At 41.2% G+C, this 16,377-nt stretch overlaps 1 protein-coding gene across 4 annotated transcripts in view; it reads left to right on the forward strand.

Moving 5' to 3' along the window:
- LOC106611507 (protein diaphanous homolog 2) overlaps positions 1–16,377 on the forward strand; it is a 686,561-nt gene that overhangs the window by 207,901 nt on the left and 462,283 nt on the right. For all 4 annotated transcript variants that reach the window (XM_082955835.1, XM_082955838.1, XM_082955836.1 and 1 more), the window contains 3 exons: positions 5,254–5,372; positions 6,490–6,554; positions 7,774–7,878. In XM_082955835.1, coding sequence (XP_082811961.1) covers positions 5,254–5,372; positions 6,490–6,554; positions 7,774–7,878 — 289 coding nt within the window. The remainder of the gene's footprint in view (positions 1–5,253; positions 5,373–6,489; positions 6,555–7,773; positions 7,879–16,377) is intronic.

Here is a 16,377-nt window from a genome sequence, read left to right on the forward strand (position 1 = left end):
AAACATTTTAAATGCATACATTGAATATCTCTTTGAGCATGGTGAAGGTATGAATTACACTTTGGATTGTGTATCAATACACCCAGTCACTACAAAGATGCAGTTGTCCTTCCTAATTCAGTTGCCGGAGAGGACGGAAACCGCTCAGAGATTTCACCATGAGGCCAATGGTGACTCAATGGTTTAAAACAGTTACCGAGTTTAACTTGCTGTGATGGGAGAAAACTGAGGATGAATCAACAACATTGTAGTTACTCCACAATACTAACCTAAATAAAAGCATTTGAAAACATGCATCCTGTTTGCAACAAGGCACTAAAGTTATACTGCAAAAAATGTGGCAAAGAAATGAAGACTTTGGATTCAGGACGAAAAGTTATGTTTGGGGCAAATCCAATACAACACATTACTGAGTACCACTCTCCATATTTTCAAGCATAGTGGGGGCTGCATCATGTTATGGGTATGCTTGTAATTGTTAAGGACTGGGGAAATTAAAGGACTGATAAAATTAAAGATAAAAAATAAACTAAATGGAGCTAAGCACTGGCAACATCCTAGAGGAAAACCTGCTTCAGTCTGCTTTCCACCAGAGACTGGGAGATGAATTCACCTTTCAGCAGGACAACAACATAAAACACAAGGCGATATCTACATGGAAGTTCCTTATCAAGAAGACAGTGAATGTTTCTGAGTGGCCTAGTTACAGTTTTTACTTAAATCTATGGCAAGACCTGAAAATGGTTGTCTAGCAATGATCAAAAACCAATTTGACAGAGCATGAAGAATTTTTAAAGTAATAATGGGCAAAATTTGTGGCTCATTTTTTTATTTTCAGTAATTAATCTGTGAGTGCCATGCTTAACAAATGGGAGCAATTCAAACCCCTGGTAAATATAGAGCAATCTCCTCTTTTGGAGAGGAGCGATATGGGGATTACACTGGTCTTGTGGAGCAGGGGGTTGGGAGGGGAGCTTGTGCTGGTGCTAGAAGCCAAATAGAGGGGGAAGGTGACAGAGTGAAAGATGGAAGGACTGGTGCTGGGGACCTACAGTGCTTTCATAAAGTATTAACACCTCTTGATTTTTTACACATGTTGTTGTTACAAAGTTGGATAACAATTGATTTAATGGTAATTTTTTTTGTCAACGATCTAAACAAAATACTATGTCAAAGTGGAAGAAAGTCTTTATTTTGTATTTTTTTAATGTCATTTATGGAAAGTAAAATTCTAATGTATCTTGATTATATAAGAATTCAACCCCCTCAATCAATACATGTTTGACTCACATTTGGCAGCGATTACGGCCCTAAACATAACACTTTGTATTCAGGACAAAAAGTTCATTTATTTGCCACATTCTTTTGCAGTATTACTTTAGTGCCTTATTGAAAACAGGATGCATGTTTTGGAATATTTTTTTTCTGGCTTCCTTCTTTTCACTCTGTAATTTATGTTAGTATTGTGGCGTAACTACAATGTTGTTGCTCCATCCTCAGTTATCTCCTATCCAATGTTCCCTCTAAACTGTGCACGGGCGCGCAGTATCCCCGAGACTGCCTTGTAGAATAAATATCAGCCCACAGAGAGAAGCACGAGATTGAACTTCATTCAACTTTCTAGAGTTTTCCCTGTTAGTTAACACTATCAACATTTCCCTTTACTGTGGCAACTGTGATCGATTCAATGCAACATACCGAAACAAAACGAAGTATACAAGACTTAGTATGAAAAACAAACTTTGCAAGATATTTTGCACGACCCAGCCCGTACTCTACACAGACTGACCGGTGCGTCATAAACAAATCTGAGCTGCAGTAGCCCTATAGGCACATAGACCATTGCTATATATGGATCTGTGCCATTTACTTTGAACTGGACTGTTTACAGCATGAGCGGTTTTGAGTAGATGCCCTTGTTTTGAGATCAAAGCGAGAGCTGTATGTAGGCACGTGTGCACATTTAGTTCATATCATTTGCTAGTTAGTAAGTTATTAGCCCTGTTAAAGATCATTTGTAGTCAGCAATAGGGGAGTGATTGCTGCCTACAAGAGCAGAAAACGTGTGCATTTGAAAAGCTAGTAAGGTAAAGAGCTTTTTTTATCTTTAAAGGGGAGTGTTGTATTTTGAGACAGGCTTGAATAAGCTAAGTAGCCAAGAGATGCAGATGGTAGCATAATTTGTCTGATTCTCTGTAATAAATGTATGGGAATAATAATGCATTTTATTTTGTAAAGTGGTTTCTTGCATCGAACAGCAGAACAACATTTTCAGTCACCTTGTCTGAAGGACAAGTGGATAAACAGGTTCATTTCAAGCCCTGAATGTTTTTGTTTTTTTAAGTTTCCGCTCCGCAGACCTGAAATTTGAGGGAACATTGCTCCTATCACAGGCATTGTTTAAAACCATTGGCCTCATTGTGAAATGCCTGAAAGGTTTGCTTCCGACTTCCTTCCTCTCTGGCAATTGTAATCTATGTTGGCGCCTGTATCTTTGTAGTGACTGGGTGTATTGATACACCATCCAAAGTGTAATTAATAACCACACCATGCTTCATTGTGTTACCCATCTACCAATGGGTGTCCTTCTTTGCGAACCATTGGAAAAGCTCCCTGGTCTTTGTGGTTGAATCTGTGCTTGAACTTCACTGCCCGACTGAGGGCAGTGACCTTACAGATAATTGTATGTGTGGGGTACAGAGATGAAGTAGTCATTCAAAAATCATGTTAATCACTATTATTGCAAACAGAGTCCATGCAACTTAGTATGTGACTTGTATTATGTGACATTTTTACTCCCAAAGCTATTTAGGCTTACCATAAAAAAAGGGTTGAATACTTTTTGTCTCAAGACATTTCAGTTTTTCATTTCTAAAACATAATTCTACTTTGACATTATGGGGTACTGTGTGTAGATCAGTGACACAAAATCTCAATTGAATCAATTTTAAAACCATGCTGTAACACAACAAAATGTGGGGTGTGAATACTTTCTGAAGGCACTGTATGTTGGCTTCTGGTGCCCTGCCCTGTCCAGCCTCTGGTAGGGCTTGACAGTTCTGGGTCACTCGCTCGCTGCTTCCCTTCCCCAGTTATCTCAGTGGTGGTGGCAGGGAGGAGCGGGCGATGCCGGGAAAATAGGGCAGCTTATTGAGATAATAATGTGGTCTACATCGGTGACAGTCGTAAGCCGGGTTAGCGCTAAGCCACACAGGGGCGACGTGTGCTCGCTCGTTATCATCACGAGTGGGCGAATCCAGTCGTTGGAACAAAACATTTGCCATTTCATGCTTACAAAAATGTTGTGCTTAATGGAAATCTGGTTTGACTTGTTTTGGTTCTTCTAATATCTGTTTACGTTATGATAAGGACTGCCCACATTTTAGAGGGAACCACCATTTGCTCCTTGTCATCACAAATAAAGCCCCACATATAATGCATATAGTATAAGCAGAAATTCAATCATGTAAATTGTTTGTCAATATGCACTCGCACGTGTTTCCCCATTCATATTCAGAGCTCTGCACTTTTGTTTTTTGAAGTGATCGCTCTGAAATTAAATGCATCCCAACAAATCCAGCCTATTTAGTTCACAAAGAGGCCTCCGCTCAGAGGAATTTGTCTATTTGAGCCACATCAATGCCCTTACCCCCGCTCTTCTTTCCAAAAGAAGTAGAAAAAGAGCAGGACTTTGAAACAAGCTTTGATTTTCTTATCTGCATCATAGCCATGTTATGATATCAGCCTTCTGAGCTTCCCCACCACTCACCCTGAGTATCAGTGAGAAGCATGGCGTCCGACGACAGAAGCCAAGAGGAAATTAGAGCACAGCAAATCTGCCGTCCACAGATTGCTGGCGCTCCTAATATAGGCGTCCCTCAGATCTTTCTGGTGTGGGAGGAAAACATATTAGGGTACATGAGGACCGGCTGGCAGCTGTGCCTAACCTCCTCACCCACAGTGTGATTATGAGGCTTCTCACATAGCCACAGTACAAGATGATTCTTTCTCTCTCTCTGTCTCTTTCTGTCTCTGTGTGTGTGTATATGAGCAGTTCCAGTTCTCCATTGACACTGCTTTTTAGTCCAAAACTAGGCTTAATTTATCTGAGAAACTGCCCCACATAGTCTATGGTAGTAATTATCATATGCATGGATTGCAAATTTTTTAAAAACAGTGTACCGTAGTTCACCGGCTGTCACTCAGTCAACATCACTTCAATTAAGCAAACTCCAGATAGTTGTCCAATGAAGTTACAACTATCTGGAGTGTAGGTTATACTTCTACATTCACATATTTTTTGTTTCACACCGATCATTGCTTTCCATGCAGTTCCATACTGCCCTGAGGAAGTAATCCTAATCAAATAAGTTGGCATAGGCATCATAAAGTAAGTGTGACATGACTGGCAACAACTTCTCGTAACCTGGAAAGATCCACATTCATTTTGTGAATCCCGGATTTAACTAGCATTGACCGGGAGCAAGTGATAAATTATCCATGTACCTCGAGTGTGGATTTTTGAGCTGGGCGACAGTTCCTCGGAAACGATCCCTAATCATTAAAATGCAGTCTCCGTGTGCTCGGGGGGAGAGGAGATGAGACATTTCTGGTGGGAAAATTGCATTTCTGCTAGCACCATTCAAGGTCATGCTTGGAACCTAATTATTTGCCACTACGGGGCTCAGCTTAAGTAGACATTGTATTTGCTAAATGTCACTCGCAATTAAAGTTGATAATATAACTGGGGAAAGGTCACACGCCAACCTGTGTGGTGTGAACATGAGCCCCGGCTGACTCAGACGATACCCTCTCGCTATGTCACCCTCCCAAAACACGCAGACATGTTTTCCATGCCATTGTGCTTTTAATTAGACACATTACACTGATTAGATTAGCATTTTTGGTTTATGGGCGCCCTTAATTGGCAAAGATGATTGCAAATTAGGCGAGCGGGCATCGTGACGGCTGGCCGCACTCCCCGTTTGTCACCTTGAATGGACGCGAGCCAAACCTCTATGTGTTCCACACCACCGAGATGAATTTAGTGATTTCAAGATCTGTGCAAAGCAAGTGATCAAATTTAATTCAATATTTTTTTTTCAACTGTGAAACTTTTTCGATCTGGCATTCTGTGACCTCTAGGTTGACTAAGGGGATAGTTTGTGGAGAATTAAGGCTGTGTAAGTTTGTCATTCTCCTGTTCTTGGTGTGTATGCTAACTGTGTTGTGCTTGGCTCCCTGCTCTCTCAGGCCCCAGTACTACAAGGTGATAGAGGAATGTGTGTCTCAGGTGGTCCTCCATCGCAGTGGGATGGACCCAGACTTCGGATACAGGGAGAGATTGGACGTAGACTTCACCCACCTCATCGGTAGGTCTGCCAGATCTCTGTGTTTCCTCTGACATTAAGAAGGGTGAATTTGCACCCAGTAGGTAACCATTATATATTGATGTCATTATAAACACATTTTAAACAGTTTTTGGTTTCTGGTTTTGCATCCTAGGTCGCCCTCACCTACATATTGTACAGACAGAAAGAAAATAAGAAAATTAGAGTTTAAATCACTATCTTTTTTTTTTATGCTAGTCTTGTGATTCAGTATAAATTATATTTTGTCTTCAAATCTGTCTAAATCATCCTCAGACATATTTTTCTGCGGACACAGTGGGGGATGTCGCTATATTCCGTTGCCATTCTATTATTATCTTTCCCCATCCCCTCCCCCGAGATCCTACCCAGAAACACCTGCAGCTGCTTGACATATATAAGATAAGGTAGTCTGATTATGCATACATAATGCGTTTTCTGTTAGGTGTGACTGTGGCACATCATGTCTCATCATAAGCGCATGGAGATTTCACAAGGTTTTCACTCTGCTGAAGACATTCATCAGCAGCTTTCGAGGAATCATAGAGGAAACAATGTCTATTTTCCCTAAATTAGATATGCAATCATTCATTGTCTTCAAATAGAGACAATATCATGAAATAACTGAGATCTCCTTTCTTTTTTTTCTGTTATTGTCACTAACAGTTCTGTGACTTGCCAACAAAGGCTCATTAAAAGTTTCTAAACCCATCCATGAAAAACATATTAATGTTAGATTTTCAAACTTTTTTTCTATAGCTGTGCTTTAATGAGTTGAAAACAAATGTATCGGGGCTTGTTTTTTTTAAATGAAGGTCAGCAAACCTGCCGAATAGAATACAAATTCCCCAGGGGATATGTGGAAAAGAAGGAGATGACAGGTTCTTCACTCATTCCCTCTATTTCCTTTCTCTCTCTCTCTCTCTCTCTCTCTCTCTCTCTCTCTCTCTCTCTCTCTCTCTCTCTCTCTCTCTCTCTCTCTCTCTGTTGTAATATTCACTTTACGTTTGATTTGGAGTCTTAAATAGGATGTTAACAATGTACAGTATAATTGAGAGAATCAGAGTCACTTCATGGTTGCTTACTGTCGTCACTGCTGTCGGCTCCTTTTGTCTTACAGATCAGTGCGTGGATAAAGCCAAAGTGGACGAGAGCGATCTGAGGGCTGCTGAGTTCTCCAAAAAGGTGAAGTATAATGCATCAACCTCTCACTGCCATTGGTATGCCACCACCACACTCCCATCAGAAAAGTTTTTCCACCTAGAGCTCCCAGACAAGCTATTGATTTCTGGGCCCTGATCAATAGCTGGCAACAGAAGTACATGATCTGTCTCAGTTTTGCAAGGATCAATGCCGATGCTCCAACATAAACTTGTTTGTGTCCGCGATGGGGTGTGAGTTACAATATGTACAGACACTGTTCAGAACCCTTTATTGACATGTCATTGCAATAGGGGCCTTCAAAGAATCCGTTTTCTCATGTATTAACTTATTACTTTAGGTAATTTTGTGCATCAAAGAAAACATCGGAGAGGAAATAGTTCATCAAACTCTCTGAGATGTGTTTTATGAATTATGTTTTAAAATAAAAGCTACAGTGTTTAGGGAAGATTGGAGTCTCCTCTCATCCACTCAGCCCAATGTGATAGCATAACTTCTGATGCTTTTACATACTTTAGAACTGGGTTGCAGTACTTGAGTAGCCTACTTTATTAAGCATCCACACTCATCTTCAAAGGAAGGAAAAATGTACTTTATTCCAATGTAATGATAGACAGTACATTTAATCAGTTGACACTGTATATTTTTCAGTACACCACCAATACTGTGTGAGTCATAGGTCCATCCAACAGAATCCTCAAGAAGTGTTGTGACTCAGTCCATTATGTCTGATTAAAGGCAGGGTAGAGTTTGGTACTCAAGGTACTCCTCTCTAAAGGCTTGGTTAAGTATCACCAGCCAGCAGATGCCTCCACTCCCCACATCATCCCTGCCTCTGTGTGGGGGAAAATTCATTCATTTAGCAGATGCTCTTATCCAGAGTGACTTACAGTAGTGAGTGCATACATTTTTGTACATCTGAGGCGTCCTGGATGTAAGTGGAATGCGAGCAGTGACCGCTCCTGTGGTGACAGTGAAAACATTGTCCTGACACTGGTTGCATTCCCACAAAGGTTAGGTCCATCACCAACACATGAAAGCCAGACCCAAAACACAGACAGAAGACGACGGGGTAGAGGGCCACCAAAGGCCTATGAATAGAGATGGGGGACAAGTGCATGCGAAGCTGTGTTTTTTGTGTGTGTTGACATGCCCCACAGTAGGCCATTCTCTTAAGACACCCTGGCCCTGACCAGAGTGTGTGTGTGTCTGTGTGTGTTTGTGCTGTGTTGAATTGTTGCAGTTCGATGAGGAGTTCAGCGCTCGGCAGGATGCCCAGGCCGAGTCCCAGAAGAAGGAGGAGAAAATCAAAGAGCTGGAAGGCCAGATCTGCAACCTGAAGACCCAGGTAATGACACCAGAGGAGAAGGGGGGGGGGGGGGGGGGGCATGCGCACCCACTACTCCAAACTGCAGTCTGAAGCCACAAGCTCTCCATATAGGTTTTGTACAAACCCAGTATTGACAAGAGAATGGGAAATAAAGGAAACACTAAACCAAGATTGGGGCTAGCATCTAACATTGATCACATCATATGAAAGAAGGCATTTAGTTGTTTCTCCAAAGCATGATGGTCCAAGTTAATCCGGTTGTGAGGAAAATTACTTTTACTAATTTGGTCAAATTGAAACCTTTCTACCCCAATCACGGATGCGAGACTCCTTCTAAGTGGGTCTTTTTCAGCCATGTGGGAGCGTTTGATTCAATAAAGGGTCAATTTCCTTTTTAAAATGTTGCATTCGATATTGGGTGAATTATTGGGTGAATTGTTCCACGGGAGCCTGTTCCATGCAATTGTATCATCAAAGAGATGGATTGCATTTATTCTCTGGCCTTGGCATCCCTGTCTCTTCCAAACAAAACCCCTCAAACCTGAGCACAGAAAATTACTACTATTTCCTCCTTAACCCAATTTTAAACACTTCAGTGCTGCCTTGAGACAAAAGGGCAGTTTGCTTCCCTGCTTACCGAATTTAATATAAACCAATGCTGAAAGATGGCATGGCATCCAGTATCCGAGATTGTTTTTCTCCAAACTAAATTCTGTTGCAGTTGCAAATGTCCACGCTCCCCCATCCCATCCCTTTTCCGCACCTGCACATTTAGCCCTGTCACGCATCGCCAGGACTTTTCCCAAAGACAAGTCGCTATCATTAAGATCCCTGGCAGCCTCAACGACCATTTATTCTCATTAGGGTGCAGCGCGAGGTTTGGCCTTCTTCCTGGCCAGGCCAAGGCTAAGTTCCTTTTCTTTCTTCCCCCGATTGCACTTCATTTGTGTGCAGTCCTCACTCCCCCACTTCATCTGCCTGAGTGCCATGTCGACACTCGTTACCTGCTCTCTCGGCCAAACTCGTTCATCATTCGCTCAGCGCCCCAACGACTGCCCACCCGCCTCCCACACATATTCATGAGGCCGCCACGGTGGCTGGTGCTCCTCCGCACCTCCTCCCCCCTCATCACTTTCTATCATCCCTTCTTTTTCTTTGGTCTCTATCACTGCCTTTCTCTCTCTGCTTTCTCCTCCCTCTCTATCTCCCTCTCTATCTTTCTCTTTCTCCTGCTCGCTCTCTGCATCAGGCAGCGTCAGACTCTGCTTACCCTGAGTGCTGCTTTTTATGTACTCTTTTTCTAGGCTTTTCCCCCCAACCCCACCCCCTAACAGGCCCCCGGTCTTTTGAAGCCAGTCTGTTTGTGGTGCATTAACAGGTAGTGTAGCAAAGTGAAGCCCCCGAGATTCAGCTCCTTCTCTTCCTGCCGTCTGTGAACGCTCCTTCAAATGCCTCGGTGCTGCTGGAGCTTTGCACATCAACAGACATCTGCCTCAGCAGGGAAACATCTAATGCGCTCAGTGAGAGCTCCCATGAATATGGCTACAAGTTCTTCAAGTAACATCCCGTGGGTGTGTTGGCACGGTCTAAAAGGGGGGCGATGTTAACATGTATGTTGTCACACACTGCATGGCAGGAATGCGCTCATGGTCAAATTGGTTCCTTTATTAAATGTGTTTCATAATGTAGTTTTCCCGAAGGGTTTCTCCTATTGCACTGGAGGCACGTAAAGGGACAGAAAGAGACCGGTGCCTTTTGAGTAGGAGGTTGCTCAGTAGGAAAGCTCTTGCTAAGAACAGACATGTGTCGTCAATTTGATCTCTTCAGGCATAGTACATGTGTCATAGCTCTCAATATGTCCACGGCTTCATTACACATATTACTTTGTTTATCTCACAACACGTTATCAGGAGGTACACATTTTGTAATCACGGCAAAATTTTGGTTGCGGTGTGGAAATGTAGGCGCTAGCAAGATACTCCCATTTTAATAACACCATTTTTTAAGTTATAAAGTGTGTCCTTCTTGATGATGTAGCCTACATAAAGACTAGACATACAGGCCTTTTTCTTCCTTTGAAAACTTAGTTTATAGTCAACCTGTTTAAAAGGGTTGAAACGGGAACAGCTGAAGGACTAAAGCCTTTGTATTATGCAACCTAATCCACCTCTGCCACGGTGTTGTACAAAGCCATTATCTTCCGGAGCGATGCACCTCTAAATCCATGCAAAGACACACTACACTCAGATTCTTCATCAAAGCTGCGGTGGTGGTGCATCTGCCATTTTATTGAATATGAATGAAGTTGGAACGCTGTTGACATCTCGTCGACAGAGCTCTTCATGGAAATAAAAGCACACGCGTCTCACTCTGTTTCCTAGCCCCTACTACTTCACCTTGTCTGTGAACCGACAAATTTAATGAGAGTCTGTCTCAGGGAACTTTCACATTGTAACAAGCCTTTTGATGTCTGTTTGATTATCCCCCGCGATCCGATCGAGCACAGGTTTGGCCTGTAAACATTGACAAAACGGAATGAAAACACAACAAATTGAATTAATCCACCTTCCAACCCGTACGAACCCACCTCTGCTCAGAGAGAACGGGGGAGGTGTTCATAGAATTGGATAAGGGTGAGATAAATAATTTAGAGGTGTGGTAGGTAGCTTGGACCTAATCTGTGCCATGTCATTATTGGGCTTACACAACCTGGCGGTCAGGTAGCTGAACCAGCATGGTTGGGAAAAGGTTGGAAGGCGTAGCAGACTACTCTCTGGCTCTGCCAGTCTACCTGCTGTTTCTCTGGCTATTACATCTTAAAACATATGTTTTTGTCAATTCTTTCAATACCTTATGTTTAATACATGTGTATTGTGTACTATATTGTACTAGTGTAATGTACTGAAGCTACATCAATCATAGCTGAAGAGTCTAAGCTATGCTTGTGAGGTTAAACTTCATGTTTTGTTAGGACACGACATGCCATCCACTTTCCCTTGAGATATGGTCTTTAAAATATATCTCCTCTATACATGAGTGTTTTGTGTACTGTACTAGTGTAATGTACTTAAATTCCATCCATCGCAGCTGAAGTCTAAGCTAGGCTTAAACTGTTAAAGTTCATGTTTTGTTAAGACACGGCATGCCATCCACATTCCTCAGGGGATATGGACTTTAAAATAGAGATTGTCTATGGCCTTGAACTCTCCACGGTCCATAGTTAAGGATGGAGTGTAAAAGAAAAGTTCCCTATTCACCTTAAATATTGCACTTTATGACCAAGTTCAAGAAATGGAAGTCCTTATTTGGTCTCCTTTATGAAAGTTTCTATCTCATTTTACATTATACATGTTAAATATTTAATACTCCTCAGTCCACAGTAAGGCGAACTCTTTAAGAACAACTCCATATAAATATGCTTCACTACACAGTTGAGTATGTACCGTCTACGCAACGGCTGTTGTTAAGATGTTAGAATGTGACTTTTGGCTCATTTGGCACATTTCTAAACACATGGTCTTCGGGATTAAATCAATAATTGTGTATATATATGTATATATATATATATATATATATATATATATATATATATATATATATATATATATATATATATATATATATGTATACACACACACACAGTTGAAGTTGGAAGTTTACACACACCTTAGCCAAATACATTTAAACTCAGTTTTTCCACAATTCCTGACATTTAATCCTAGTAAAAATTCCCTTTCTTAGGTCAATTAGGATCACCACTTTATTTGAAGAATGTGAAATGTCAGAATAATAGTAGAGAGTGACTTATTTAAGCTTTTATTTCTTTCATCACATTCCCAGTGGGTCAGAAGTTTACATACACTCAATTAGTATTTGGTAGCATTGCCTTTAAATTGTTTAACCTGTTGAGGACAGACGTTCCGGTTCCGCCTGCGGAACCCCTAGCCAACAGCCAATGGCATCGCACGGCGCGAAATACAAAACCAACTAAAATACTACAAATCAATTTTCTCAAACAATCAACTATTTAACACCATTTTAAAGATAAGACTCTCGTTAATCTAACCACATTGTCTGATTTCAAAAAGGCTTTACAGCGAAAGCAAAACATTAGATTATGTCAGGAGAGTACATAGCCACAAATAATCACACAACCATTTTCCAAGCAAGCATATATGTCACATAAACCCAAACCACATCTAAATGCAGCACTGACCTTTGATGATCTTCATCAGATGACACTCCTAGGACATTATGTTATACAATACATGCATGTTTTGTTCAATCAAGTTCATATTTATATCAAAAACCAGCTTTTTACATTAGCATGTGATGTTCAGAACTAGCATACCCACCGAAAACTTCCGGTGAATTAACTAAATTACTCATGATAAACGTTCACAAAATACATAACAATTATTTTAAGAATTATAGATACAGAACTCCTTTATGCAATCGCGGTGTCAGATTTTAAAATAGCTTTTCGGCGAAAGCACATTTTGCAATATTCTGAGTACATAGCTCGGCCATCACGGCTAGCTATTTTGACACCCACCAAGTTTGGGGCTCACTAAACTCAGAATTACAATTAGAAAAATTGGATTGCTGTTCTTCATCAGAATGCACTCCCAGGACTTCTACTTCAACAACAAATGTTGTTTTGGTTCCAAATAATCCATAGTTATATTCAAATAGCTCCGTTTTGTTCGTGCGTTCAGGTCACTATCCGAAGTGACCTGAGCACATTTCGTGACAAAAAATGTCAAAATATTCCATTACCGTACTTAGAAGCATGTCAAACGCTGTTTAAAATCAATTTTTATGCTATTTTTCTCGTAAAATAGCGATAATATTCCAACCGGGCAACGTTGCATTCATTCAAAGGCTAAAAGGAAAAAAAATTGTAGTCTCGTGACCGCGCATCTCCAGTCTCACTGTCCCCAGGCTGACCACTTACAAACTCTCCTGCTGTTCTTCGCCCAGAGACAGCAGACACCCCATTCCACTTTCTGGCGGCTTTAGAGAGCCAATGGAAGCCTTAGAAAATGTCACGTTACAGCACAGATGCTGTATTTTTGATAGAGATGCAACAGAAGGACAACAAATTGTCAGACAGGGCACTTCCTGTATGGAATCTTCTCAGGTTTTGGCCTGCCATATGAGTTCTGTTATACTCACAGACACGATTCAAACAGTGTTTTCTATCCACATCTACTAATTATATGCATATTCTAGTTTCTGGGCAGGAGTAGTAACCAGATTAAATCGGGTACGTTTTTTTTATCCGGCCGTGAAAATACTGCCACCTATCCCAAAGAAGTTAACTTGGGTCAAATGTTTCAGGTAGCCTTCCACAAGCTTCCCACAATAAGTTGGGTGAATTTTGGCCCATTCTTCCTGACCGAGCTGTGTAACTGAGTCAGGTTTGTAAGCCTCCTTGCTCGCACACACTTTTTTCAGTTCTGCCCACAAATGTTCTATAGGATTGAGGTCAGGGCTTTGTGATTGATGGCCACTCCAATACCTTGACTTTGTTGTCCTTAAGCCATTTTGCCACAACTTCGGAAGTATGCTTGGGGTCATTGTCCATTTGGAAGACCCATTTGCGACCAAGGTTTAACTTCCTGACTGATGTCTTGAGATGTGGCTTCAATATATCCACGTAATTTTCCATTCCTCATGATGCCATCTATTTTGTGAGGTGCACCAGTCCCTCCTGCAGCAAAGCATCCCCACAACATGATGCTGCCACCCCCATGCATCACGGTTGGGATGGTGTTCTTCGGCTTGCAAGCCCCCCCCCTTTTTCCTCCAAACATAACGATGCTCATTATGGCCAAACAGTTCTATTTTTGTTTCATCAGACCAGAGGACATTTCTCCAAAAAGTGTCCCCATGTGCAGTTGCAAACCGTAGTCTGGCTTTTTTATGGCGGTTTTGGAGCAGTGGCTTCTTCCTTGCTGAATGGTCTTTCATGTTATATCGATATAGAACTCGTTTTTCTGTGGAAATAGATACTTTTTTACATGTTTCCTCCAGCATCTTCACAAGGTCCTTTGCTGTTGTTCTGGAATTGATTTGCACTTTTCGCACTAAAGTACGTTCATCTCTAGGAGACAGAACGCATCTCGTTCCTGAGCGGTATGACGGCTGCGTGGTCCGATGGTGCGTAATATTGCGTAATATTGTTTGTACAGATGAACGTGGTACCTTCAGGCATTTGGAAATTGCTCCCAAGGATGAACCAGACTTGTGGAGGTCCACAATTTTTGTATCTGATTTCTTGACTGATTTCTTTTGATTTTCCCATGATATCAAGAAAAAGAGGCACTGATTTTTATGGTAGGCCTTGAAATACATCCACAGGTACACCTCCAATTGACTCAAATGATGTCAATTAGCCTATCAGAAACTTCTAAAGCCATGACATAATTTTCTGGATTTTTCCAAGCTGTTTAAAGGCCCAGTCAACTTAGTGTAATGTAAACTTCTGACCCACTGGAATGGTGATTAAGTGAAATAATATGTCTTTTAACAATTGTTGTAAAAATGACTTGTGTCATGCTCAAAGTAGATGTCCTAACCGACTTGCCAAAACTATAGTTTGTTAACAAGAAATCTGTGGAGTGGTTGAAAAAACAAGTTTTAATGACTCCAACCTAAGTGTATGTGAACTTCCGACTTCACCTGTATGAGATGGAAAAGTGGGGAGTGTGATTTGCTAGAATATATTACAACATAGCGTTCCAAAGGGATTGAATGGATTTTGAGGATACAAATCCTTGTCAACCACTGTGTTGTCATATAAATGGCTGTTTCAACTATACTTTGCAGATGACTAGGTTTTTTTAATCTAATACCCAGTACACCTTTATGGGATGGTGACAATTTAATGCTGCAAATTATTTGTTTGTTTGAGGATATTAAATAAATGTGATCTTAGTATACCATCTGACAGGTAGTACAGATGCATCTCTCTCTCACACACACACACACACACACACACACACACACACACACACACGCGCAACTGTATCAGGGAATTTCTCTCTAACTTACCCTTCTGCTTTACCTTTTTTTCTGTGTTTGATGTTAGCCTCTGTTAACAAAAGTACTGTTGTTCCTTTTCTCTGTCTAGCTAACCACCCTTTCTGTGTCCCTCTCTGTTGCTCTCTGTGTTTGTGTGTGTGTCTGTGTGTCCTTTTTGTCTGTGTTTGCCATCTGTCCAGTTAACTAGCGAGACAAACAAGCTTAAAGAGGCTCAGAAACTCATCAGTGAAGCTGTGAGCAAGGTGCAGGTGGGTGATCCCTTTGCATCCGGGTCCCTCCCTTCCCTTTTTCTTTCTGTTAACATGGTTGACCGGTATTGCCTGAACATTGAGAAACCTAATCTTCAACCAGAAACTCAATCAACTCACCCTCATGGTCAAGTATGATGTTTGCTCTGATCTTTGCATATGATTGATGTTTGATAATTATGCAGTGATCTACATTATATTCCTTTGAAAACACAGAATCTGATAATAGGGCCACACTCTTGGTCTTTAATTGGAGAAAGAAGTTTGGAGATTGCGATGAGGTTTCATTTTCTTGCATCATACTTAACAAAAATATGGATTATATGAATCTGGGAGATGCACTTGAAACCTCTCAACTGAGGTGTTCCATAGAAGATAATCAAATGTGGACATTTGACTGTTGTGATGTAATTCTCCCCAATAAACACTTTATAATTGAATATATGCTTTGCTCATTAGAGCCAAAATTGGGGGAAGGTTTAATTGCATAATAGTCCAAGTTAATTACCCACCCGTCTGACCTCCCCCCCCTGTCGAGTTCTAGAAGCTGTGGATCCCTCAATGAACGGATTAGATTCCATATCACTCCACTCTCCTACAATAGTCGGAGCCCCAGATGCGCCTAGCAAGAAGGATAGCCGCCAGGAAGCAATTAGGAGGCATTGCTCACCCCGCCTCAGCTCTCTCTGACTCACATCTAGCAATGATCAGTGACCAGGCTAGAGCTGCCAAGACCCAGCCAAAAAACAGCACCATTGGTCTATAAACAGCCTCTTATGCTGAACAAAATATAAATGCAACATGTAAAGTGTTGGTTTCATGTTTCATGAGGTGAAATAAAAGATCCCATACATTTTCCATACTCGCGAAAAGCTTATTTGTCTGAAATGTTGTGTACAAATTTGTTTACATCCCAGTTAGTAAGCATTTCTCCTTTGCCAAGATAATCCATCAACCTGACAGGTGTGGCATATCAATAATCCGATTAACCAGCATGTTCATTACACAAGTGCACCTTGTGCTGGGGACAATAAAAGGCAACTCTAAAATATGCAGTTTTGTCACACAACACAATGCCACAGATGTCTCAAGTTTTGAGGGAGTGCACAATTGGCATGCTGACTTCAGGAATGGCCACCAGAGCTGTTGCCAGATAATTGAATGTTCATTTCTCTTCCATAAGCCACCTCCAACATTGTTTTAGAGAATTTGGTAGTAC

Source organism: Salmo salar, chromosome 09 (genome assembly GCF_965601325.2).
Source record: "Salmo salar chromosome 09, fSalSal1, whole genome shotgun sequence".
NCBI lineage: Eukaryota > Metazoa > Chordata > Actinopteri > Salmoniformes > Salmonidae > Salmo > Salmo salar.